The sequence below is a fragment of the Spodoptera frugiperda genome, chromosome 30 (genome assembly GCF_023101765.2).
Source record: "Spodoptera frugiperda isolate SF20-4 chromosome 30, AGI-APGP_CSIRO_Sfru_2.0, whole genome shotgun sequence".
Lineage (NCBI taxonomy): Eukaryota > Metazoa > Arthropoda > Insecta > Lepidoptera > Noctuidae > Spodoptera > Spodoptera frugiperda.
In genome coordinates, this window is record NC_064241.1 from 6713599 (window position 1) to 6741432 (window position 27834).

The 27834-nt window shown below is 34.1% G+C and overlaps 1 protein-coding gene across 3 annotated transcripts in view; it reads left to right on the forward strand.

The window, feature by feature from the left end:
* LOC118270059 (tachykinin-like peptides receptor 86C) overlaps window positions 1-27834 on the forward strand; it is a 101306-nt gene that overhangs the window by 48546 nt on the left and 24926 nt on the right. For 2 of the 3 annotated variants that reach the window (XM_050707096.1, XM_050707095.1), the window contains exons 5-8: window positions 5865-5999; window positions 13416-13493; window positions 15785-15932; window positions 26220-26416. In XM_050707096.1, the coding sequence (XP_050563053.1) occupies window positions 5865-5999; window positions 13416-13493; window positions 15785-15932; window positions 26220-26416 (558 nt within the window). Of the gene's footprint in view, window positions 1-5864; window positions 6000-13415; window positions 13494-15784; window positions 15933-26219; window positions 26421-27834 lie in introns of those variants that run through there. The other variant, XM_050707097.1, reaches the window with a different exon arrangement.

The window sequence follows — 27834 nt, forward strand, 5'->3', positions numbered from 1 at the left end:
TACTAGTAGTTACTGAATTTATTTATATTGCACAACATTAACACAACAACCGGGCAGGTACTGATATAAGGCAGTTGGTATGTTTTAATTGCCATAAAAATACTTACTGTATTTTACGTATACTGGCACTACATGCTACTGTGAGAGAAAAATAAAATATTTTACATTTGGAATAACATGATAAACGTGTTCCATATTTGAAAAGATTTTATTTAATTTTTCTGTTACAAAATTTGTTAGCCAGTATTTTAATGTGAAATAATGGGCTATCGGTATTTCGGGTTTACCCGTTTTTTATACAATATAACTAGTAGTTAAAATAGTTATTAAAAATGTTAGTAATATAGTAGTCGAGTAGTTAAAGTAGTAACATTAACAGAAAATAACAATACTAAGTTGCATAAGTTTTCAATGAAAAACCAACTCTTAATACTATTGAAAATCCAAAATTCAATCGTGACCTACTCGTATTCTCACTAATTCACTCGGAGCCTAAGCAAATTATGACCTGCGCTGACCCTCGGTTGTTATTGAATTGATTGATTTCTTCCTGTCGCCAGCTCTGCATTGATGACAACGAATGATGAATATGAAATTGATGCTCTCAGCTTGGATGTGCTATGGTTTATTGAGTCGCGCAACGTTCTAATTAATAACGTCATTAACAGCCCGTGACAGTCTATTGGAAAATAATGAGCCGTATCTATTATGAAGGGTTTTTCATAATCTTTGGCTTGCTATGCTGGTTGCAAGTTAAAAGGTTTAGGTCTGTTAGAGAAGCTACCATGCCTCTATCTAGTATGTAATCCCTTAAAAATCCGTCAAACAATTAACATGTATTTGCATAAAGATAGTTATTAGTCAACAATACTACTTATGGAATGGTCTTACTTATTGGTCAACAATTAAAAATTGTGACTCATACCTTACAAAAGATCATAACATATACCTACATACATACATAGACATATTATGTAATTGACAAAGAACCACTCCAAAGAATTTCATTAGAGCAGCGCACTGGAATTCTTACTCAAATGAAAACGTATGAATAATTTTGTCGCTTTATATTATTTTGATATGAATTTGGTGTTGTGAAATTGCACTATTAGTCTGAGATCGCAGTTTTAGTAAAATGAATCGTGAACACGAACTCTGTATAAAATTATGAATTACTTTGTATAAAGTCACGAATGTTACTCAGTGTCTTTCTTAAGTTTAATACCTATTTAGGTTCGAACATTGGTTTATTTGATTTTTCTGTTTATTCAGAGTTTTTTTATATACTATACACAATGTATGATGAATAGATTCACCTCTTATTTCACGAGTCCCACACACAATTTGCGAAAAGCGAGTGTTATGTTTAATATACATATATACTGTCTCAATGCTTAATTCTTGGTAATAGCTTTTTTTAAGGGGGGAAAATCATCCAATGACGAGAGGGAGTGTCAGACTCTTACTGAGTAAAAACCACCCTGTTCCTACTCCTGCTTGTCGAGCCGGAGCCCCGGTAAACCCGCTAGGTAGTCCGCAGCTCCGGATTAGGCATCGGCCCTACTGGGCCCCATCTGTTCTTGGTAATAGCTAGAGTTAATCTAGTTAATAAACAACCGTTTAAAGTTTCGTAATTGCCTGTGTCCACATTTGCATATTACCTATAAATCCTAATGGACTAATAATTGCTTTATAGTTTAAACTATAGAACTAGTACTATGAACATAGTATTAAGTTTTAATTATATTACTTCTGGGGTTCAGGCTAGTCTAGACACAATAAAACTAGTTATGTCACTGTTTCATAAATATAAACTATTTTTATACTATTATGTCTGTGGTTACCTTGTTGTCATCACGAGAGGGGACTATTGGATATTTATTTTATGAAGACTGTCACATATTTTTTCTTTTATATGTTTTTAAATAGGCAATGAAATGGTTTATGTATTTTTATGCTAGTTCTTGTAGCCAAAAATAATTTAGTGGAATTTTGTTTTATTAGATAGTAAATTTTGTGGAACTGGCATTTTTAATTGTTAGTTAAATTCAAGTACAAAATGTAGACTTATAGACATTTTTTGGGCCCTTACGTTTCACTTTGGGTATTGATGTCCGTAATAATAGACATTTAAAGGCTTTAAAAACTCATCCTTGATATATCATATAGATGATATTTGTTAGTTGCCTTCTCTGATATCTGATTTATTACTCATGTGTATCAATAAATTGCAATCCTGTCGTATGTGGGTCATTGCACTTATTCTATACAGGCTTGTACACTCAATATATGTACCTATCTGTTATTGTTGTATACAGACTCAGTACAGTATTACTTGTGATGTATTGTACTACGATGCTTATTGTCTGATTGAGCTTCATTAAGATCTCTTCTAGAACAATATATGGGACATTCCACGTATAGCGGACGACCAAAATCAAAAGTGGTGATGAGTTTTATTTATATTTTGGTGAGTTATACTTCTAGTGGATATTGATGCGTACGTGGATTTTTTTTTATCGTAGTGTAATTTATTGCCAAGGGTTACGAAATTTATACTACAATATAATTATACAGAAGTATAATTGGTTGTATATTTGATTTTGGTTGTCCGCTTTTCGTGGAATGCAGCATATATTAATTAATATTCGATTTTAATGAGGGAAAGATACAAACATAGTTAAAGCATTTATTTCAATGATTCCTAAATTAGGCACTTTTGGAACGTCAAATTGAATTGTCCGTCAGTACACATTACATGGTATCGAGATCAAACATATTCACGGACATATGCCACACAAAGTTTTATCTCACGCGTCTGTAATATCAGAGGCACGGTTTCCCTTTACATGCTGAAACAAATATCAAGGTTTTCCTCCAATGATTGATGGTCAACTGATAAAATATGTTTGCGCCATAAAAATATATTACGATGTTCATATTTGTTTATGTGAGACTCTATATTATCAGCGATAAGTTGACATAAGTTTCCTTTAGTAAGTTAGAAGTGAACGTAAATTTAATTTGTATCAGTCCCGTCACAGAACTTCACGCAAAATTAATTGTAATTTAGAACATGTCAGTGTTTTTAAGCTCAAGCTTAGAATCGAACCCGACTCCTTATTTTATTGCCAAGCGATGGGCAAAATTAGTTAGACTTTATAAAATCCCAATGTTTTTAGTCCAAGCTGGAGATCAAAAGCAAGACTCTTTAATAGGCGCTCAGTCAACTAAAAGTACCATATTTATATGTCTGTAGTTTATTTTTTACCTAGCTTCAGACAGACAGATGGACGGACAATTCAATTTGATGTTTTAATTCTATTTATATCGAACTCTTGACCATTGTCAAACATTTTTTTTACAATAAGTCTTATCAAATATTTATAGTACCTATGTTACACACTGCCATTAACCACAACTATAATTATTATTGCTACAAATGTCTGTAGTTAGAACATTTAGGTTACACCGTCTGTGAGTTATCGTCACTACACAAAAAATCACTTTGCCCCCATGACTCGAATAATGCGTTAAAAGGGAAACGCAATAGGAATAATATACCTAATGATGATTATTTCCTCAATTCCGGTCTCGGCTACTGCATTCTATGGCTCAATTTGCGGTGGTCAAGATACATAATGATCTGCTTTTGGGTGATTTGTGAATCTGATTTTTTCACACATTTGTTGCTTCATCTCGTTCAAGACAAGACTGCCAGTAGAAATATGTTGAAGGCAAATCCTCTTCTAACGTCGTTCACTGGCATTTAACGTGTTAAATACGTCACTGGTGTTAAAAAGTAAAAAGCGTATACGCACCTGTGGCTCCTCTGGTGTTTCGGGTGTCCATGGCTTACCATCAGGTGACATATACTCGTTAGCTCCCAATTCTATAAAAAGAATAAAGAAATTACTTTACCTAAAGATTTTCATGTATCGTTTCTTCGATGCGGTTATTTTTAGATCTGTGTTTTCCTGCTACCTATAAATAACTTGATTTATTTATGTATTATGTTTTATAGGATATAACAAAAACAAAGATTTAATTAGTCAGAAGTGCCTCATTATAGAATATTATATTGTCTAAGCACTACTCTATAGTACGCAATGTCACTTCAGACACAAAGCTAAAATTACTCGTGTGTAATTTACACGTGACTTACTTTTAGGTAGGTTACCCTCGCAATATGAATACAACAAAGGCATTTGCCAGTAAACAGCAGTAGTATTTAGTTCTAGTATTTGAAAGTTCTCCTTTATACGGCTTTACTATGTCATTATTTGTCCACATACCCTTTGTATGACGACCGGTCATCGGTGACGTAATTATTGTTTACATTCGACTCATTTGGGTAGGTAGGCTTATAAATTAAAATTAATTATTGTAACTTACTTATGCGAAACTTTCGATAAATGTAATTCGAACAAAATGTAAAACTGGCGAATTCATACCAATATTTACAAATACAGTACTAAACTTAATTAATATTAAAGATCGTAAGTAGTTTTCTCCATTAAAACCCTACTACTATCACATTCTTGAAAAGTATTCATGTCACATATAGACTACAAAATTCGACAGTCGACAAAATTACTTCCGCGATGTATGAACACACACACAAACACATTTACTACTATCATAAAGCTCAATAACTGCATTGTGACGTCATTCCTCTTGACTCCCTACTTATCAATGCTCACTGCGTCTTAGTTCCTTAACCGTCTATATCTGTCACTGACAATATAACCATCTATCAGGGTGTGCCGATATAATCGATGTCATCCCTCTTTTGACACACTAATCTCGCTTTTTCTTTGTGGACTCTATGGGGTGAAATATCGCCGTCTATTATGTTCCCAAGTGACCCATCGCTTTAGTTAAGAGAGGAAGGCATTTTGTGTCTTGTAGCTATTTGTTTTGTGTTGTTTTTGTTTTGTTACACTTTTGTTGATTTTTAGTCGATACTTGTTGCTAGAACGTAGTCTAGTCAGTGCAGAGATTAAAGTAAGGTCAACAGATATTATTCTCTCAGTGGCTGGTTGCAGTTGCTAATATTGGATTTCTACATTAGCAAACGCGTAAAATACCTAATAATCGATAGTTATACGAGTATGAATGTTTACGAAAACAATTGCAAATCGATCCATTACACTTAAAACAAAAGTAGATATTGTGTGTTCTTCTGTAGCTTTAATTTTTGCGACTCACTTCTAGCACTTAGTTCTAACTAGTTTTTCGCTGACAGAGATTAATTAAAACTAAAGAAAACTATTAACACTAGGGCTGAAACTAGTCTTGAAACCTAACTTTTTTGGACCCTAGCCAGTTCTATTGACAATTGACTTAGAAGACTAGTTTGTTTTGCTATGAGAGAAAATATATTAAAGAACTTCAAATTAGTAGATTACTTGTTTTATCCCTTTGAGAGCATACTATGTATTAGTAGTAAAGTATTTTGAAAAAATCAGTTATCTTTGATTATAACAAATTCTCAAACTCTTTCTAATTTACTTCTCAATTACAAGTATGTATTAGAAAAAGTTAAATATTGCTAAAGTCGGGCGTTTTATTTTTTTTAAATAGACAATCATATTAGTATAAATTTTTTATACATTTGTAAATGTACAGAAGTAATCTATCCATTATATATTACCTTTTTTTTTAGAATATGACAGATCACCTGTTGGTAACTGATCAGCTTTGTCTATGGCCAATTGGACACCTTTGACACCAGAGGCGTTATAAGTATGTTGGTGTGGTTTCATCTAAGGGTTTCTTAGACCCGGGTTGACATGACAACCGGCCTTTAACTTCTATCGCTTATTATTCTTACTAACTAATGTGTAATATTGTTTGTACAGGTACGTGGCGATAGTGAAACCTCTGCAACACAGACTGAGTCGCCGCGTGGCGCGTGCGGCGCTCTTCACCGTCTGGTGCGCCAGCGCACTGCTTGCACTGCCCAGTCTACTCTACTCTGATACTTATAAGAAACAGTAAGTTTGTTTATGCCTTACTTTTATTCATTTTATAGACAACAATAATAAAGTAATACAATTAAAGGATTGGTCTACAGCATTTGCAAATTACTAAATGAAAATTGTGCGTCTTTTTAATCGTGCGTGTGATTAAGAAATGTGTGTAGGATTTACTTGATTAATTATGATTGGCTTACTCACGTAACTGTTTGACGAGGAACTCGACTAGTTTCAAGCCATGCTAGAGGCTCATACTTATGAGCAGCATTCCGCGACCCACGATGCGGCGATAACACAATAATAATTAATTTTGTATGTCTCACGAAAGTTATAATAAAATTATAGCATTTACTTGATTAAAAAATCTTCATCAAATATAATTTAATGTATCGTTTATCCTTATTACCCAATAATTAAATGAAGCAATAATGCTCGAAAGTATTGCGATATTAAAAATTAATACTTAACATAAAAAATCGAAGGTAAAATTATCTCAAAGCCCTCGATATTCAATTTAGATCAGAAGAGGATTGTTTGTGTATAATAAAATTCAAAGTCGAACTAAAGATAGATTCTCTTTGTAGTCCGTATATTCTTAGGCTACACAATATTACCAACTAGCGCGAAGTATAAATAGGAAAGGTCACTGAATGTACAAACAACTAAAATTTTATTTGTAGACAACCTTTGAAAACTGAAATAACTTAAAAGGGTAGACTTTATACAAGATTATATGATTTTCGTAGCTACTGTAAAGCAAAAGTCAATATTAAAGTTTAACCACCATAGTCAGTCTAAATATCTGAAGGTTTTAAAGTCTAGAAAATTTCTAGACTTAGCAATACTTCAAACGCTACTAGACTTCAAAGCAAATTTTGGAAATAAACGTCTAAAACTGTAAACTTGTTTAAAATCCTCTATTTAATTCTTACCTTTTTGTTTTATACTTAAAACATTCTTAGACTAATGGATCGTTAAAAAAATAATAACTCATTCGTGCAATAGAGTTTCCCTTGATGGTTTGTTTATGTAATTAAGCATTTATATACTTACTATTACTAATATTATAAATGTTAAAGTTTGTTTGTTTGGATGTTTGTCCGTCAATGACGCTGAAACTACTGAACGAATTTGGTATACAGACAGGGTATGAGCTGATTTGAGTGATAGAATATTTTTTACTTTACATTATATATTTTTTATTAACTTTCACGGGAACGCGGGCGAAGCCGATAGCAGAAGTTCGTTTAATCAACTTATATTTTAGAAAATTCAAAGTCAGAATGGCGTCCATTAAAATGAGCTCACCCGGGAATAATGTTTCGTAGTGGGACATTATAAACAAACTTTACCCTTCTTAATTATTAAACCACTGTTACATTAACTCGTGTTTTCAGAGGTGTAAACTGATAATGTCTATTAGCTTTTACTTACCTCTTTTGTGAGATAAATTAGGTCTATATTAATCCGATTAATTTAGTAACTTTTTATGGTACAAACCAGTAAACGAGATTAGATCACGTGATGGTAAGCACCCACAGCATCAGAGGCGTCACAAGTGCGTTGCCGGCCTTGTGAAGGTTAGGTATTTAAGGGTTCTCTGGTTATCGGGGATGGGGAAGATTAGGAAGGGGGGTAATTGGGCTTCTGGTAACCTCAGTCACACAACACAAGCATTGTTTACTATGAGGCCGTGGCATCACTTCGGTTGAGCCAGCCCATTCGTGTCGAGGCATGACTCTCCCACACGTGTATGATCTGTTTAATACAGTTTGTTTTCTGAATTTTACTTATTGGCATATACTTTAGTTGTTGTGGTCATCTTGATATTTTTTTAATTATACCGAAAGTACCTATAAGGTTAATTAAATTAAGTAATTAAGTTTATTGTAAGGTTAGCGCCTGTCAGCATGAATAAGATGAAAGAGTAGTCAAGTCAATCAATACTCTGTAGACTGATATTTTTACTTATTCAGTAGAATTCACGAAACATTCGTCTTGTGCTTTAATTGTTAACTTCAGAGAACATGATATAAAAAAAACCAGTGCAGAAATGGCGAACGTACATGAATATTACTGCAGTAGCCCGGTAGAATCTAACTTTATAATGTCCTAGAAACGTGCTAAGTTAATTCTGTGGATATCATTTTATATTTATGTCGTTACACTGCCTGTATTATACAGTGTGCTGAATATTTAAGAAACTCCTGGCCTACAAAAGCTGCCTGAAAGTCTAGGAGCTGCCTTAAATATAATTTCATTTTATCTAGCGGTCTATTTCGTCGAGGGCTGGTTTACTGCCACTATATACATCATAGTTACGGTTTTTTATATTACCGTATAGCTTTTAAAAATCTGAGGGATGTAGGTAAGATGAAAATGGAGATATACCATGAGATTTAATATTGTGATAGGATTTCATAATGGATTTTTGCTCTTTTGTATAATTAATCAGTTACATTAAGTTTTTTTTTATATACTAGGTTCAGTCTCACTGTCGAATTGGGAAATATTCGAAATAAACTATAATGAGAGTGTAAAAAGATTTTTATAATAATTAAATTATTAAATAAATAAGGGAGGTTAGCTTATTGCCACACAAAGGAGACCGGCAAACTTTCATAGTTTTGGCCTCGACGGACACAAATTAAATACTGTGGGTTTTCACAACTACTAATATTAATATTCAACCTTGTGTAATTAATTTTTTTAATATAACTTGGGAGACGCTAATCATTTGAGTTCTTGCTCTTACAGATTGACAGTTTATGAGTTTTAGTGGTTTGAAAATGAGTTGAAACTTATACAATGTTGATTTTTTCCTCGAAAACGATTGGGCGTTCTTTACCACTTTCCAGCGTTACTCGATCTCTTTGGAGCATTACTTGAAAAAATCGAGCTTTACTCGAAAACAATTGCTTTAATAGAATATATTGTGTTCATACCTATTAACTCTATCGATATAATAATATCGATATATCGATTTAACAATTGACGATGGTAATAATGGCGACGATAATGTTTGTAAAACAAAACAAAATAATGCTCAATCGAGAATAGTCTAGATAAAAACATATTTTAAAATTAGTTATATTTAGCTGGACCTTTATTCTGATACGACTATTGTTTCCTTTTGATGGCCGCCGCGCCGGCGAGTGGTACAACGAAATAAAATGTTGTTCGCATTTAGAAAGCAATTTCGCTGGTACTTCAAACAACTCAACAGTCTTTTGATTGGTTCCTAAATGCTTTAAAACATTTTATTTAAAGTTTATTGTTAACTAGCTTTTCCGCACGGCTTCGTTTGCGCTGTTTGTTATAAGGGATTGGAGGAAGGTTTCCTTCATTCAAACGATTGATCGACGTCGCTCAATCGTTTTGAGCATGCTCGATGGTTTTTGTGGACGCTTGATCATTTCGCATAACATTCTAAAGTGATCGAAGTGATCGATGACGCCCAATCATTCCCGAGGACGCTCGATCCTTTTCGAGTAACGCTCGATTGTTATCGAGTAAATTCTGATTTGATAACTTTGCATCTTTCCCCAATATTACGATCTATTTCTATATTTTATTATATTATATTCGAGATTATAATTAGAATTAGGCGTGTGACAGATTTATAAGCCAGTAAATTTAGCAATATTGTCGCGTACATACAAAAGAGCTAATTATAGCACATGAAAAACTGGCGCGTCAACCCCTAGAGACGTGGTACAAAAGTGGAGGCTTATAATTAAACATAATTATATCCTTCATTTACTGTCGCGACGGTATGAAGGCGTTGACCTACTGTGTGTGTGTTTTATATACTGTGCTATTAGATTTATGAGGTAGGTACTCTTCTTTCACTGATTGTAGCTACAGACAGATTAATGAGTAATAGAATACTTAGTTTTTAGCTGTAAACATAGTATATTTTTTAAATCATGAATATACCTATAGTTTAGTTTTAGAGCCATGTTTCATTAGGGTTTTTTATTTGTAGGGAGGACAAAATCATCCAATGACTTCTCCTGCCTTGGGTGAGGCGAGGGGTAGTGTCAGAGCCTTTTTGACTAAAAACCACCCTATCAGTACTACTGCTTTTTGAGCCGGAGCCCCGGTAATCTGTTACGTTGTCCGCAGAGCGGTTCAGTAACACACTCGTATTATGATGGTTGCACAAAGAACTGATCGTCGGCGATTAAATCAATCCTATATTTTTTTCTCTAAAATAATGTCTTTTTTCAATCATCAAATGGCATCTTTAACTTAGGGTAAAGTAAAGGCTAATGGAACTAAAGTGCTCTTAAAAATTACTAGGCCTTTGATTAAGATTATTTGATTAAAAGTTCACACTTAATGTTGTTTTGTCTACGAGTACAGTGAACTTGCCAAATCTATTTTCTTCTACTTGCGTCTATTTTTGAAGTTGTATTTATTTATTTTCTGGGGTATTGATACTGTTTAGTTAATAGAACCACGTAGAATGAAGTCAACATCACGTTCAAATTCCAGATGAAACATGTATTTATTTTACTACTTTATGGCTTTTTTCGAAATTTCCTGGAACGAATCAAATTCGTATTTCTGTATTTGTTTTAACAATATTTTATTGCTTCATCGGATTTGTGCCCGGTGTATATCTATAGGATTATCTAACGCTCAATCAAGCGTAAGTATTTTATGGGACTCTTATCTAAATTGGTAAACAGTGGGTGTTACATTGAAAATCTGGTATATGTACCTCTGCTTACCCCTTCAGGGGTTCAAAGGTTTGGAGTTAAGTACTGTTAATATAATACTTTTAACTAACTACACAACTAACTACGAGAGGCAAAAGTGACCGGCGCTAGCAGAGAATTTGCCTTAAACAGATTTTTGTTGGGCAGTAAAAACCTTAGTCATATCTTCACACCGATAAAAATAAAAAAAACATGAATTTTCTACCTTATTTTATTCAATATTTCAATTAGTTTTCAATGGTTTTGGACACTAAACCACCTTATAATTAAAGTTGTTACTCCTTAGTGTTCATGTTTTAAGAAAACCTTGGTATAGTGTAAGTGAAAGCTAAAGCGCAAAAGTTAAAACTGTAAAGTTTCAGATTGCTTTACATAAGAAAATTACTTGCTAACGAAACTATTCACATAGAAAAGTTCCTTCAGTCGAGATTTTAGTATAATTATTATAACTTTGCTGTGTTGTGAGGGTAAAGTACTTTACCTATTCTGTTACCACCCTTAAAGGATAGATTGGGTATCATAGGTACCTAATAAGTACTACACATTTACCAGAGACTGAACAGCAGCGTTCTCTGTTGAACTTAAACTTCACCTGCAAGGGTGGAGATTGCAAACCCCTCTTTTATAGAGAAGTTTCAAAGACCAGCGCGACTTAGTGTTTTATCGGAGCTCCGGCTCGAAACTGGAGTAGGAACGAGGTGATTTTTCTGTCAGTAAGACTGACACTCTGTCTCGCCTCATCCAAGGAGGGAAGAGTAATTGAATGATTTTACCCCTTAAAAAAATACAGTATTCTCTTACGGGCTGTTCATATTCACTCTAGCTTTGCAATTTGCAGGTTTAACGTACGAGTCCACAGGACCGCATAGTACGCATATCGCACGCAACGGATTTTAGTTTGTCTTGTATAGAAACTTGTATAATTGCGTCCACTTATCCGCATCGTACAAACCGAATCATCAGCAATATTTACATGCGATGCGTACTGATGACGTCATACGGAATCCGTACGATGCGTGCGATGCGTACGATACGGGCCTGTGGACGCTTACCCTTACGGTAGTTTCTTATACGTAAAGCTCTAATCATTAATCAGACTTTGAATATTGATTTGAGACCCTATTGAGAGTTATGAAATAGGGTTGATAACGCTTTGCGTCAGGCTTAGTTGTTAGTGACAGGGGACCAACCCTCGCTGAGATAATACTAAACAATGCTAATGACATCCTTGAGGTACCTAATGAAACAAAATTAATTTTATTTATATTTTCACAAAAAAAATGTGTGTAAATAATAAAATATTGATAATTTTACTCACTGAAATCTAGTTAAAGAATATAATATCATCATTAATTTTACCTTGCCAACACGCAATACATCGCGCACGGTCTCAAATCTCCGACTTGTCTAAAAAAATTATGTGTAGAGTTATTAAATTAATCTATGTAGGTGTAATGTTTCACAACCTTCCCCCTCCCTGGTGTAAAATTGTAAAATATTAGAATTAACTTTTAACGATATTCAAATACCTTGTTAAAAAGTTTTAATTGCTGTTTGAACAGCCAACCCTATTTGAAATAGTAAATACATAACTTAATTTTAAATTTAACACGTCTATAAACCAGTGAATGTTTCTTTCGATTCTTTGAAAGTTTCTTGTTTCAAAGAAACTGAATGAAAATGTATGGGACTTTGGAAAAAGTTTTCTTTGTAAACAAACACCGTGACTCGTGTCTCCTAAAGTCATCAAACTCGTTATACGAAGTATAACTATTATAGCTTTTTTATGTGTACGCTTTTACTCTCGATATAAAGTAATGACCTTATTGTTTTAAAAGTGTTGTAGATGCATTTTTATAATACGCCCGACGAAATTGAATATCGTAAAATACAATAATCCTCCAGACCGAATCCGGTATATCATAAAAAGTCAGTCTTATGAAAGCTAGATAATCGATTTTATACTAACAAAAATATTACGCAAACTAAATTGGATCTATCCAAGAGCTACGTATTTTCGAAACTACGATCTAGTTTTCAGGTCAGAGGGTAAATAAATCCTCGTAAAGCGCTGACAATCAAGTGAAACCCGAATATGTAGACGGCAACACATACATAACCCGAAAATAGTCGGAAAAGGCCAGGACAGAGGATCACATAATTCTAATTTTATTTGGGAACCAGCAGCCCTATAATTTTCCCTTTAGCTGAACACCTGTCAGTAAAATAGTTGAAGTTGTACCGTAAAACAGGGTAAATGGTACATTTATGCGCCGCAGGGCGTACCGATGCATTTAAAAGTTTTGATTGTAAACAAACCTGGGGATTTGCTGAGTTCGTTGCTCATGACATTTAACATTTTACTTCGTTATATGTTACTACAGTTTTATAGCTATCCCAGAGATGTTTGATGTGCTGTCCACAGAATTCAAATTGTTTTTGAAGTTTGTTGTTTTTGTTCTGTTTTCCTCAATATAAATCAAGTCTGTCATTTTATTTGCTTTGTTCAGTACTTGTTTGGTTATGGGAATACTGGTTTCTCTGTTCAAACTGAAGTATGCGGTTGAAATAGTATGGCAAGGTATAAAGTCTTAGTTGAAATTCAACGTTTGAGTTTACTGAGAGATAAGAATGACTGAGTTCACCGCGTTAAAAGAATTCAATAACAATTTGAATTCATTAAAACAATGTTTTTTTTTTGTTACAGGTATGTGAACGGTGACAGAGAAATATGTTTTATTAAATGGCCCGACGGCAGCTATCCATCATCGAGGACTGATTATGTGTGAGTACATCATAATACGAGTATCATGGAACATTTTTGCTAAATATTTTCACTTAAAACTTATTCAAGTAGGTCACAAGATCGTTATTATTGTTTTTCTATTCTTATTAAAGTCATTAATGTAGGAAAAAGGAAAGTTTGTTACATTAATTAAGTAATTTACATACTTAGGGGAAAACTTCCTTATCTGTTCTGTCAGAAAAAAATATAAATCTTGAGAGAGATCATAATTTGTTTTGGCTGTTTACTTGTTCTATTCAGATTTGAAATCAGTGTATATTCTTATGTCTATTGCATTGGTTCAACTTGTTTGCTCGAATTTTCAGATACAGTCATTTTTAGAAAAAAATATTAGAATAATTGGGACAATCAGCTAGCCAATTTTCAGACCATAATAACTAAGTTTCGTTGCCTACTGTATCCAATTTAAATTGGTTACGTACTAGCAATAAATAAACATTTTATTAGGGTTCAGAGGCCGCGATAATATCCCTTTAACAGTAGAAAAAGTACCTGCGTCAGTACATTGAATCTCTTTGTCGTAAATAAATGGACCTTTTTTAAACCCAGGGCAGATACGCCAAGATATACAGTGAATTAAAGAATCGTGGCTTGTAACCTAGCCACAGCCGAATCCAAAATCACGTTGGCATTTTTGATTCTACTCACACGCTTCTCTTTTATCGAAAAATGTTGACAAAATCGAACTGTATATTGATTTTGAGACTCGGACCTATTTTAAGAGGCTTAGGGCTAGTACATTTATCTAGTAAGAAAATAGCCTTTTTCTAGTCTCCGTAAATTGAATCCGGTCTGGAAATGTTTGCTCAAGACAAGACAAGGTTGAGAGAAAATGTTTTTGAACTAAATTGAAATATCTATTGTTGACCGAAGTTATGATAAGTAAACGAATTATCATAGTTTGCAGACTATTTTACTCGGATTAGCTCGATGTATACATATAAAACTTGAAGGCCAGTTGGACAAAAGATATACATAATACTGTAACACTAAATATTCACTAGTTTTGAAATTAGTCGGACGAACCTACACATGTATGAACTCAAACATAACCCTAGACTTTGTATTTCTAATGAGATTTTCTAAATTGTATTATTAAACTATTCAACTACAACTCGACCAGTAAAATGAACTCAAACTGAAAACAGTTTAAAAATAAATGAAATTATGAAATTGTTCATATTTGGGTTTGGAGTTTCAGTATATTTTTAGAGCAAATATTAAATATCTGTACCCTTAGTACGAGTTTGCTTTACGTTTAAAGTAATGGAAACGAGCGCGCGTTCGACCCTCTGATTGGTTGTTTTATTCCAGCCAGCCAATCAGAGCTCCAAACTCGCTCTCGTTTCGTTATCATTCGATGTAAAGTAAACTTGTACTAAGGGTACTGGTTATTATTTATGAAAGTAGATACAACAAAGTTTATCCTAAAACTTAACTTATAAAGGCATATATGCAGGTTTAATATTAATTAACCAATTAACTTTCATAAAGCAAAGTTTTAAACTAATGGAAAACTGCTTTTGCATCCTATTATGAAATGTGCTTGATATTTGATTAGCAAGTCTAACAATTCAGGGGCGCATCAACAAAGTTTTAATCGATTTTGCTCATAAATAGCATTTCATGAAACTCCGTGGTTCCTGCCAGCCTTGTTATTGTTTTAAAAAAGATTAATCCTCCCACGTTGCTTCTATTACGCGGTAAAATTGGCTTCTACCGCGTAATAGCGATCTACAATGTTGTTGTCTGTATAAAGATTGTTTTACTAATTTTTATTTTGTTATGCATGCATGCATTTTTATTAGTTATGTTTATACGGGATAATCTTGATGATTTTTTTTTAATGACAGAAATGTATCACATAATGTTATTCTTAGTAACATTTTACACAGATAAAGTAAAAAAATACATTTCTTTTTGTTGGCTTACTAAGTTTCACGTCTGAATTAGTGTCCGTAATTTGGCAGTTGTAGGTTTTAGATGATTTTTTGTATAGTTTATTCATGTAATTAGCATTTTTATTTTATATAAGCTGGTAAACGTGCAGTCGGATCACCTGATGGTAAGCAGTCGCCACCGCCCATGTACACAACCGGGGGTTGTGAAGGGGTTTAATTAGGCCTCCGGTAATCTCACTGACACACTGAAACACAACTCAAGTATTTCATGTCGGTTTTCTGTGGGGGACACCACGGCCCCACAGTTCGTCCCAAAGCATGGTTTCCCACACTTAGACTTCAGAAATACATTATACATATTGTTTGCAGGTATAACTTATTATTTCTGGCTGTGACGTACGTGGTGCCTATGTCGGTAATGGTTTGGGCGTACGCCCGCATGAGCGCCGCTTTGAGAGGCCGAGCCATCGGCGAGTGTACTCATCATCAGATGCAAGTCGTCAGAGCTAAGAGAAAGGTCAGTATTGTATCAAATAGTTTAGCTATAAGTACTTATGTAAATGTAGTAAATGTTCTTATGTTTGCTCCCTTTGACTGCCAACAAAAATCTGTTGAAGGCAAATCCTCCGTTAGCGCCGGTCACTTTTGCCTCCCATGGCGTTTAATGTGTTAACTGTGTAATTTAAAAATCAATATCCTTTTTCTAAGTAACTTGGGATTAACACCTGTATAGATATGTTTTCTTTTCTACTCTTCCCTATCAGACTTATATTTTCACAAACTCGGTTTTTGCTATTAATTCACACAATGTGTATTTTTCTTTGTATGTATATCTCCTTCCTTTTCAGCATCTTCATTTACATTTAGTATCCTATCACATTAGGTATTACATAATATTTTTAGTCTATAATAAAGAAACTATTATCAATTTACAGCCAATTCCAAGTAGGAACAGACAGTTTGATTGTAACTCTTATCTTTATATTCATAGAGCAGTTTCGTAGGAAACACGCCACTATTAACATCGGCAACCGGAGATTTATTGCTTTCAGAAGCAATATCGATACAAACGCTGGGTCGTACAATTGTGAATGCATGAAATTTCTAGAACGTTTTGTTAAAGCATCTATTGTTCGTAGTAAAATACAGAATCTGATTAGAAATGGTCTGAAATGAAATTAATTAATTCGGATACACTTACGCACAGTTGTAGTTTTATGAATTAAGATAAAAAATATATTATCTTAGATCTGAAATTACGCCGTATTCTAAAGTTAAAAAGTCAAAATTTAAATAATTTTTAAAATGAAAAAAAAAAACTTTTGAAATGTCAACAAATAAAAAAATCAATAATAGTTTGTCAGTCTGTCCGTCAATGAAGCTTGGTGCACGTTCCAAGGTGTCTTCGGATCTTTAACTCTTCGGTATTAGAATAATTATTTTGAACGCTACTCGCAGATTTTTAGAAGAATCGTTGTCGAATTGAAGAAGCCAAAACAACATTTTCACTAAGTTGTAGAACTGTGAAATCAATTTAGCTTTACTCGCCTATTCTTTTATGATCTTCATTCTACTCACGCTCGTACGTGGGACGACTAAAGCGACGTGCGTACTACATAATCGTCGACCTAAAAGACGTTAAATGTGTTCCTAGGCTATTACTTTTTCAGATAGAGTTTTAGTCACCAAACTTTTACGTAGATATTCTGTTACCTAAAAACATATTGCAAACTGTATTACGCCGAGCAACTTAAAATGGATGAAGAATATTCGCAAAATTCTCAATTTCACACGAGAAAAATGTGGGTCTATGGCCTATGTTTTGAAATTTCGAGTTTCAAATAACTTTACGTGTGAACGAAAAGGCATGCGAACGATGTTTAGTTTACTCGTATTCCATGAAAGGTTGCTTAACCGAAAATTTGTGGAAAATGTAAGTAAATCACATCGGTGTGTTTTTGTTAAATTGGTTTACTCCCACATTACGTGTGTGAGTAAGAGTTCACATAAAACATACAAAGGAGGAAGACGAGAACATGAAATCGGAGACTTTTGTTAATTTACCTAATTGTGGGTTCAACCTTTTGGTATTAAATAGTCAACCCAGAACTGAGCAGACATGTTTTGTACTTAATTTCTTATACATATTTAGCTGTGAATTTAAGTAGGGTTTCGGAACCTTTCACGAACACATACCCGATCCTTTTAACATGTAACATTTTGCTTTTGAAATGTTAGTTTTGTGTGCATAAATAAATGTATGTGGTCTCAACTTAATTACCAGGGCGACATGGTATAAAAGGATGTGATTCTGTATTACGAGATTTCTTGATTAGTATGAGAAAACCTACGTAAATTAGATGCTTTAGATTCAACGTCACGTTGAACATATTGCAACAGTCTTTTAATTTTCCAAGTCACATCAATCTGTGTAAAGAATTTAAAATGAAAAAGTGGAAACGATTTCCAGAATGTATTTTCTGGTAATAAATAATTAAATTTTAGCAGGTAGCAACGTGGAATTCATAGAAAAATAAGTAAATAGAAGTCCAAAACAAAGCATCAAAATGTTATTGGCCTCTGTGGTTTATCAGAAAGCTAATTATTAAAATTTATACTGTATCAATTAAGCAACTTTTATAACGATAGCAACTTGATACGGTAAACAATAACTACGAAGAACTCCCAATTAATGTTCGATCACCCAGCTTCATCCCTGCCTCTCTCATAATTTCCTTTTAATGGAAATTTCATTATATTAAAAAACAAACGCCAAGTAGGGACATGTTTGCCGTAAATAAATTCCGCATTAAATATTTATAGCTCTGAGCATTTTCAAAGAAATTTCGCCTTGAAATTTTCTATCTGAATATTTGGATGGGAGATCACAATTAAGGGAAATGTATAAATGAAAAGAAATGGTGGCCAAATAAATTAGTCTGGGAAGCAATTAGAATAAATTAGCGTCTCCAACAAACAAGCCTGAAGGACTTCTTAATTTCACGATCTTCGTGCAAGTCTGCGAGCCTCTTAGTTTCGGAGTCCAGAATTTCAATAACTGGAACTGACGCCGTGATGGCGACTTCAGCAAACATAATAATCCTACGAAACTAGCGAATAACTTTGGTTTCACTTCAAGCAAAACTATTATATAACAATCGTTATTATTGTTTGTCTGTTAGCATAGTTCTTAGTAAATATTTAAATACAAATGTACCTATATTAATGTGAATTGATAACATAAGCTTGTTTACTATTTAACTTTAGTAAACGTAGTACGAATATTAATTTACATAAACTGTTTTCAGTTCGATAAAGGTCACCTTTAGTTGCTACGTACTTACACACAGACAGCTACAATTAGCTAGAGCTTTATCAAACAGTGTGTCACTGGTTTTTAAACTGTCACAAGTCATTATGCAGCCCGAATTTCGGTTGTCGGGATTTTCTATAGTATTTTGTAATTGTATTATAGGAGCATTGTAAAGTTACGCTTTATATTCTTTGAAAAACCAGGGGATATCACTAGTACTCTTTTTGACAATGAGCAATCCTATTACCTTGACAATCAATAAATATTTAATGACAAAATTTTTGTCGTGAATAGGTAAAGTATTTTGTACGTACATTCATATTATGCGTGCCCTGTCGAAAGGCATCACAATAGGCACCACAGGTATTGTTGATCGATTTATCATAGCCCGTATGCCAATAATAATAGAGTCCATACATAGCTATCCATGTGGCAATTATGTAAATAGGTGTACCACTTTCAGTCGTGTATTGTGAATTAGTATAAATGGAAGTACTTTTCAATACGTTCTTAGTCATAAATATGCGAACGATTCTTAGCATTTATTCATTTGAACATGTTATATAAATATATTTTCTATTCAAAACCTTTGTGTGATCTCGTGCCAGTTACTATCCAGAAATAATATATTTTTAGATCATCAGCTTCCTGTAATACTCATACTAAGAAATCTATTCTAATCTAACCTGACCTGATACTAAGAATTCTAATCCGCTATGTACCTAATTATCATTGACTGGACTGCACGATTGACGCGGTGGCTATAGCTGGGTAAGCGGCGGCTGCCGCAAATTATTGTTTCGGGTCTTAGTGTCTTGTGTAAGTGAACTAGTATGTTTGTAAACGCACCCCACGCATGAGAAAATCGTAGTGAAAAATATAAAAAAAAAATATAATAATGAAAATGAAATGAAATTATTTAGGTCTTTATTAGAGTCATAGTTATTATTGACTTTCAATAGACGATTTTGTCCATAATTGTTATCATAATAAGAAACAAAACAACTTGTAAAATAAATTATTTAGTCTCAGTGTTTTTCTATTATTTAACGAACATCACCTTCACTGCAACCTATAGGTTCATGGAATTGAAATAGCGCCTGTTATTTATTTACTGACCATTATAACTATTTGTTCGCCGACTGATAAATTCATACGATAACCAAACAAATATTCACCTTTACTCGCAAACATGTTTTTCATTAACGTGAGTTTCATTGGAAAATAGTGTCCTGTCCTGTGAAATGTGGATTCAAATTAGGTACAATAAATTATGAAAGTTTTATTCAAATGTTATTCAGTTATATGAAACTGCTAAAAAGTGAAAATATTTTTACATTTTATTGTATTATATATCGTCACGCCTTCTTTCCCTAAAGTGTTGGGCAGAGGTGCACATTATGGCATTGTACAATGTACACCCACTTTTCACAATTTATGCAGTAAGTCCCATGTAATAGGGGGTGAGCTTATTGCCATATACCGGGCACATTTCCAGACTCCGTGCTAAAACTGAGAAATTTTCGTAAAACCGAAAAAGTCCCAGCAATTCTTTGCCCGAGACTCCTTGCCCGGTAGTCGCCCTGACGACCACTGGGCCAACGAGGTTTTTTTCACTAATTGTACTATTCATGCTCCTGCTCAGCACTCATAGTTGCAAATTCGTTAATTGGCCACCTAAACTAATTAATTTGATAATAATGTCAATTTGATATAATAATGAACAGAAATCAAAACAAACTAAACATAAATTAGTTTGTATTTCGCAATTCAATGTAGGATTGTACAAGTGACAGACCTTTGTAATTAATCAAGAGATTAATTGTAAACTTCATTATGATTGATGACCCCAATCAGTACTTCCGACAGATTAGTAAATCTCTTCACTTAGGTAGGTATTAATGAATTGTCACAGTTGGTCGATATTGTATACACAATTTAGCTATACAACGTAAGAAGTATGACGCGTTGTGGTAATAAGTGTTGGTTATTGTATTTTTTTATTAAAATCTTACTAAGTTATAGCACATAGCAGTAATGCTTCGCCAAAAGTAGAAAGTTCTGAGTTTGACCTGTGTGTATGTGTTTGTGCGCGATTCTCTCGCGTTTGGTTAAACCGATTTTGATGCGGTTTTCAGCATAGTATTTTTCGGAATTACGAGAAAGATTAGGGATATTATCTGACTTAAAAAATGGAGGTGTTATAAATTACGATCTCCAACCTGACTAAAGGAAAGCATGGACATAATAGCAAATCTTCTTATGTAGAGTAGCTTAATAGTCCATCGACCATGTCTTCACCAAACAATTAGTTACAGCGCGAAATCCAAATTCTATCATTTCACTTTAGCATGGACATAGTCCGAAAAGGTTTTTAAACAAATTAAAATCTTTACTGTTGCTTTGAAAACCAAATCAAACAACTCAATTAAGCGATTGTTTACATTATATTAAGTTTCATAGCCGACCGCAAGGAGAATACACAAAACATTTACCTGCGTGTTAATAATTTGGCCTTTTGGTCACCGACCCTTTAGAGAGTATCCTCTAATTTCCTGTCTGAATTCTGTATAGTTTATTCGCCAACAGAACAGTCTGTAGGTCTACTCCGGTTCTCGAATACGAAGTTTCGTTTAATCTTCGGCCGTAGGTTTTATTGATTTACTAATGAAATTACTTAAAATAACGTTTTATTTTTAATTTCATATTAAAACCTATTTATTTATCTTCATTTCATTCGTTCATTTTTGTTCACGAAATACATTCGCAATTAATGGAATTGTAGTACAAAATCTGCGAAGTTTTGGACGAAACTTCGTTTTTCGTTGAATTAGAGTAGACTCCCAGTTTCCAAAGGCCAGCTTTTGTCCGCTATTTATAGAGGAAAAAACTCGTGGAACAAAATAAAAATCCATTCGCATGGATGTAGCGTTGTTAGTGATTTTGTCACGATTCCCTTTGAGTCTTTGAACTTTGTTATTTATTCTTTACACTGTGCAACAGATACTTTTTGTTATTCTGTATGTAGCAGTGTGAAAACAATAAAAATCAGTTCGTTGTTTGTTGCGTATTGTAGATCAGCGTGTAATTGTCGTGGTGGCTCGAAGGTATAAAACGCTGGCTTCTGATACATGAGAGTGCGATTCGAAACCTAAGAATGACATGTACTTTCTAAGATTATTTGGACTCGATAGACATACGGTGAAGGAAAACCCCGTAAGGAAACTTGGGCTTATCATATCTAATTATAAGTTTAAAATCGCCAACCCGTAAGAGACGAGGCCTTTGGTCAGCAGTGGCCACTTATAGGCTGTTGATGTATATCTAACTAACTATAGTCATATCCCGAGCTGGATTTTTAATACTGATGCATAATACTGATGATGACAAACATAAACATAGACACTGAAAGCAGTAATGTCAGTATCGCATCACTCTGTCCATATATCCTTTCATCTTTCATTGGTATTGAGTTCCAAATCTATTCAATTAATCAACGTTGCACAAACTGATATCCGTACTCGTCTAATGGTATCAACCGGCAATAAATATCGGTTGCTAGGAACGTTGCTCGGGATGATAGAGGCCATTGCACTTTCTCTCCAATCTTAAAGTACTTTACTACCCTTTTTTTTTTTTTTTTTTTTTTGAGGGGGAAAATCATCCAATGACTTCTCCCGCCTTGGGCAAGGCGAGAGGGAGTGTCAGACTCTTACTGACTAAAAACCACCCCGTTCCTTCTCCTGCTTTTCGACCCGGAGCTCCGGTAAACCCGCTAGGTAGTCCGCAGCTCCGGATCAGGCATCAGCCCTGTTGGGCCCCATCTGTGGTGGTCTGATGGCTCTTTGAGGCGCGCGCGGAACGCGACGCGCCGCACGCACGGGTCTGGATCTGTTCGGGCGGCGAGCTACCCTTGCTCGCCGTCCGCAGGCCCGCACTTACGGTGGCCGGAGATCGTCTCGCGATCCCCTACGCCCGGAGTGTCTCTCGCGACGGCTGGGGCGTGAGGAGGTTTGTTCTCTCACGCGTCCCGCCTCCTCCTTAGCTAGCATCACTGCTTCGCAGAAGGAGGAGACGGCATCCCAGTCCCTCTCGCTCCGCACCATGGCCTGAACCAGTGCCGGACGCGAGAGGTCGCCGTCGCCGACCATATCCCTGAGGAACTTTACTACCCTTAAGGTTGATATTCGCTTGGAGTACACGTCATAAAGTTGCAAGCCACGTGTAAAGTTTCATTAAAAATCGGTTCACTCTTTTCGAAGTCTTTCAACTCACAACTTTGTTAGAAAATTGTGAAAGATTTTAATTTTCTTTAAGAATTATTTTGCAGCTGTGACTTTTGTGGATTGAAGTATTATTTTACACGGTTCTTTTAGGAGCCTCTAGTCTGCTTTGGCGGTTTCTTTACACTGAGTCCCGGATAACGCGCAAAATTGTAATAATATACACCTGAATTCTTTTGGAAATCTCTGGACGTTTTGTTGTTACCATAAGTTGTTTTCATTTAAAACACAACTCATAAATATATAACAATGTATTCGCTTGGATTTATTAAATAAAAAGTACTGTTTACTACACAAGTTTCAGTTTCAGTTATCAAACTAGCTAGTCCTGCGCGGTTTCACCCAAAAATAATTTGTCAAATCAACCCATGACTGGGTACAGAGATTAGCGCGTAGTACAATCAATTAAGCCAGCAAACAAACTCTTCAGCTTCATACAATCAGAGAATACGATTAAATTAAAATCTCTTATATAGTGAATCAAATTGTCTCCTTTATCCATATCACAACTACTAGGCTAATTAAATAATACCAGCAGATTTACTTCCAAATACTCGTAACTAGAGAAATCTTATTTCACTGCTTATTTGATCTTTCAACGTGCTCACAGTTAGAACTAATGTATTTTCTCTGTAAGACAACACGAATCCTTAGCCTAATACGAGACGTTATTGGACCAAAGCCTCTATTATTTCTACAATCAAAAATAGACCTTATTGAATCCAATTATGTCCAGTAGAATATATTTAAACAATCACCAATTTTATTCATTGTTTAAAATGAGAATTAGATAAAAATAAATTGGAATGTTAGAGCTCTTTTTCTATTAATCAATCATTGTATTGAAAATGTATTATGGATCAGCTATTTGATTCATAAAGTGATGAATTTATTGTGATTCGTATTTGATATATACTTTTTTTAACATTGAGGGCTTTGTGTATTATTGTTAAAATCGTATAGATTACATTTATAGTTGTTGTAAATTTATAAAATTGTTGAATTATTTTGTAAGTGAATTTCTGGTATTACTCGTAAAAGTATACAAGGTTCAAGTATGTTCAAGTAACAAAGCCAATCAATCAAGCCTGTCTTCTAATATTAACATAATGAGATCCAGATTTTATATCTAACCAAAACGATTGATTTTTGTAAAAACATTTAAAACTTCAGTTTTGTAAACGGCAGCAGATCATGGTATAAAAGTCAGTTATTCAACAGAAATATAAATTTTCTTTAGAAGTAAATTAAAAGAACCAGTACAATTTATAAAAACATAAATTTCTTTTAGAAGAAAATGAAAAGAACCAGTACAATTTATAAAAACAGTTTATGTATTGTAAACGTTCCCCTGACATTTGCTCGTGCTAGCTCGAAGTAAGCATAGAATTAAGAGTCCCTTAATTAATTACATCTTGTCCTACCGAGCGCTCCCCTTTCCCAGTTTCCCAGCGACATCTAAAGTCGGTGTTGTACGAATAACTACTGAAGGGCTGTGTAGTCTTATTTTTTAAGAATGACTAATGAATACTAAGAATTTTGGAGATGGTAAATGTAAAATTGTAATAAATTATTTAGAGTATCTCTAGATTTTTGGTTTGTCTTTGTAAAAAGACAATTGTCCAACTAATAATAATAGCTTTAACTTAAATATATAGGGATTTAGGGGTTAAATATAATAGGGATGATGACGAGGTATGAAAATTAAAAATCTAATTAATATGACGGACTAGGTAATAAAAAAATATTACACACGTATTTTTTTTTTATTTTATCATTTTAGATAACAATAATTGATAAAACGAATCAAAATTTAGGAATGGGAGGAAATGTGTAATTTCTTCGTACAAAATGTACCTAAAAGTGACGCCACGCGATATTTCAAATCGATATTATCTTCGAAAGTATTTGTTTCCGTAAGAAAATAAAAATATGTGTCTAATATTTTAAAACAAACTACAAGACGGACATTAAAACAAAAATAAGTCATCTATCCTATTAGCAACAACTCCTCCTCTAGAGCCGTGACACAACATTTGTCGATGTTTGCGTTTGGAGACACGAAGTAATTACTAAGTGGTCAACCGTATGTAGCTCTACAGAGGATATCCGTTTGTACTGTGTAATGTGTATTGCGAGTGTAATTTCCGCACTGAATCGTGGAAAGGAACTGAGAACTGTTGTACTGTTAGCTGTCATTTTCAGTAGTCAACAACATCAATGTTGTGACAATACCTAAGATAACCGTATTGATTTTAATCTTAAACAAAATGAGTTTTTAAACAACTTTCGCCTCAAAATCCCATTATACGTTGATTATTGTATAACATTTAAATATTTCTCTTAATCATTGCAAAAGATTTCTATGTTTTTAATATAATTTGGTTACTTCGTACAAAATTCTATCAATACCCATATGATAGTACGAGTTTGCTTTACGTTTAAAGTAATCAAAACGAGAGCGCGTTCGGTGCTCTGATTGGCCGGGTCGAATAAACCAACAATTCGAGCGCCGTACGCGCTCTCGTTTCGATTACTTTAAACAACGTAAAGCAAACTCATACTAAGAGTACAGAAAACGAAATAAAATAATCATACTTTTATTCCTTTAGTTGAAATACGCAGATCTAATATATATAAGGCTGTATCTATAAATCCAATCCCTAGACCATACTAACCCTATAAAGTTTTAATAAAAAAGCCAGTCCACTGCAAATTAGCTGAATGTCAGTCCGTAATGGGATACTGAGCCCTAAATCTTATTTCATTACTCCTGTGGGCGTAGAACAAAAAATACAAACGGAGGTTTTTATTTTAATAAAGAACATGAGGAATATTGACGCAGTTATATTTCTTCTTTTTTTTTGTTACAGAATAGATTCCTAAATATATCTAGCATAGTGCATTTTTAAAATTAAACTGTTTAATACATACAGCTGCACCACAGTAAAACTTATCTTGTGCTTTTCAAGAATTAGAATCAGCAAAAGAAATTAATTAATAAAACTTATCCTCTTAATATTATTATGTAAACCATGATTTTTATCTTCATTACCATCATGACTATCATCAAGAAAAAGACGTCTACTACTTAACATAAGTCAATCCTTAAGCTCTCTACATTGAACGACCTCCCGCAATTTGCACCCAAATTTGCACCCAAAATTTCCTAATTCCTCTTTTTTAAGATGTTGATTTTTGTACCCAGGTGGTGAGGATGTTCGTCCTGGTGGTGATGGTGTTTGCTCTCTGTTGGCTGCCGTACCACGCATACTTCGTTCTGACCTACCACTATCAGTCTTTAGCGTCTGCGCCCTTCGCCCAGCATATTTACCTCTTCTTCTACTGGTTGGCCATGGCGAATTCCATGTTCAACCCCTTAATTTATTACTGGATGAGTAATAAGTAAGTATATTTTTTTTTATTATATTTAATCATATTTTTTATTATTCGTAAGTAATTTAGCTACGTCGATTTCTGTATCTACTGTATCTCTGCTCAACCCTTTTATATTACAGTAAGTCTAATAATAAATCGGATTTGTGAAATCGATTTCTAAATCTTAGTCTAGCCATTGAAACCGAACAGTTTAAATACGATTCGGATGAAATTAAGGCCCTTATCGTCTGGTTCGTGGCGTCACAAGCGCGGCTGTCGTGCGTAATAAAAGAAGGGGTTATTGGATTTTCCGGTTTGAGAATTTCCAGAACGCCGTGACCTTGGATTGTGGGATTTTGGCCAATAAATAACGTAGGTAACCGTTCTCTCCGTGGAATTTGATACTGCCATCCGCAAACCACGTAGTGAATACATTTGAGCTCTCCTGAGATACATTTGCCAATGGTCTATGGGGAAATACGAGTGTGGAGTTGCAAAACGAAATTATTTGGTTGTATACCTACTTCCAATTTTCGGAATAAATGTTTATTGAACTTTCGGTGTTGCTAAAGACGTTTATTCGGTGAGTAAAAGTTTGAGGATTTGATCCTCTTGAATAGGCAGCGAGTGCTTTGTGAAGCGAGTTTACGCTACATATTTTACAAATCGGTGCGCTAACCTCAATCCCAAAGCTGTTGCCTAGTGTAGCGCTCTTTTAGAAATATGTTGGATTTATACGGAAATGTTAGTAGTAAGGAAGTATTTTCTAACAAGATAGAAGATTGTAGGTACTAGGGTTTACGTTTAAGCTGAACATATATTATAAAGTAACTTATTGCATACTCGCATAACTAAAGAAAAACATTATTGCATGAATGAGTAAACAAAATTATAGCCAATTTTTATTTGGTATCAGTCTTCGGTCATAATTCTAATGTTCAACTTTTAATGATAAACCCATATTTATTCACAAGTACTTATCTCTCTTGAACTGCTACAAAGATCACAAACAACAATTCAACCAAAACGTTCCGAATTCTCAAAATAACACAATCAACCGAACACATAAATAGCTTGGTGCGTACACAAAGTTGATTTTCGAACAGATGTTACGAAGTAAGAAACTCATTTATCTGTTCTCTCAAATGAATGACGCACTGATTGCTTCCCTAACGCGTCATTGCCTTCAAGCGAATGTGAAGCTAATGCCGAAGCTCAAACCTTGTTCAAGTTATTCCATAACTTAATATCTTGGCTTTTATTCCTGGAATAGATAAGATATATAATCGCTTGAATAGATATTCCAGCGATTTTCTGACTTTTGAGTAATTGTTATGATTATTTTATACAGAGCAAAATTCTTGGCACAAATAAAGGTCTGCAATGTTCAACAATCCAAAAGCAAAGTTAAAGCCAGGTTAGAAAACTAGAACTAGAAATAAAAA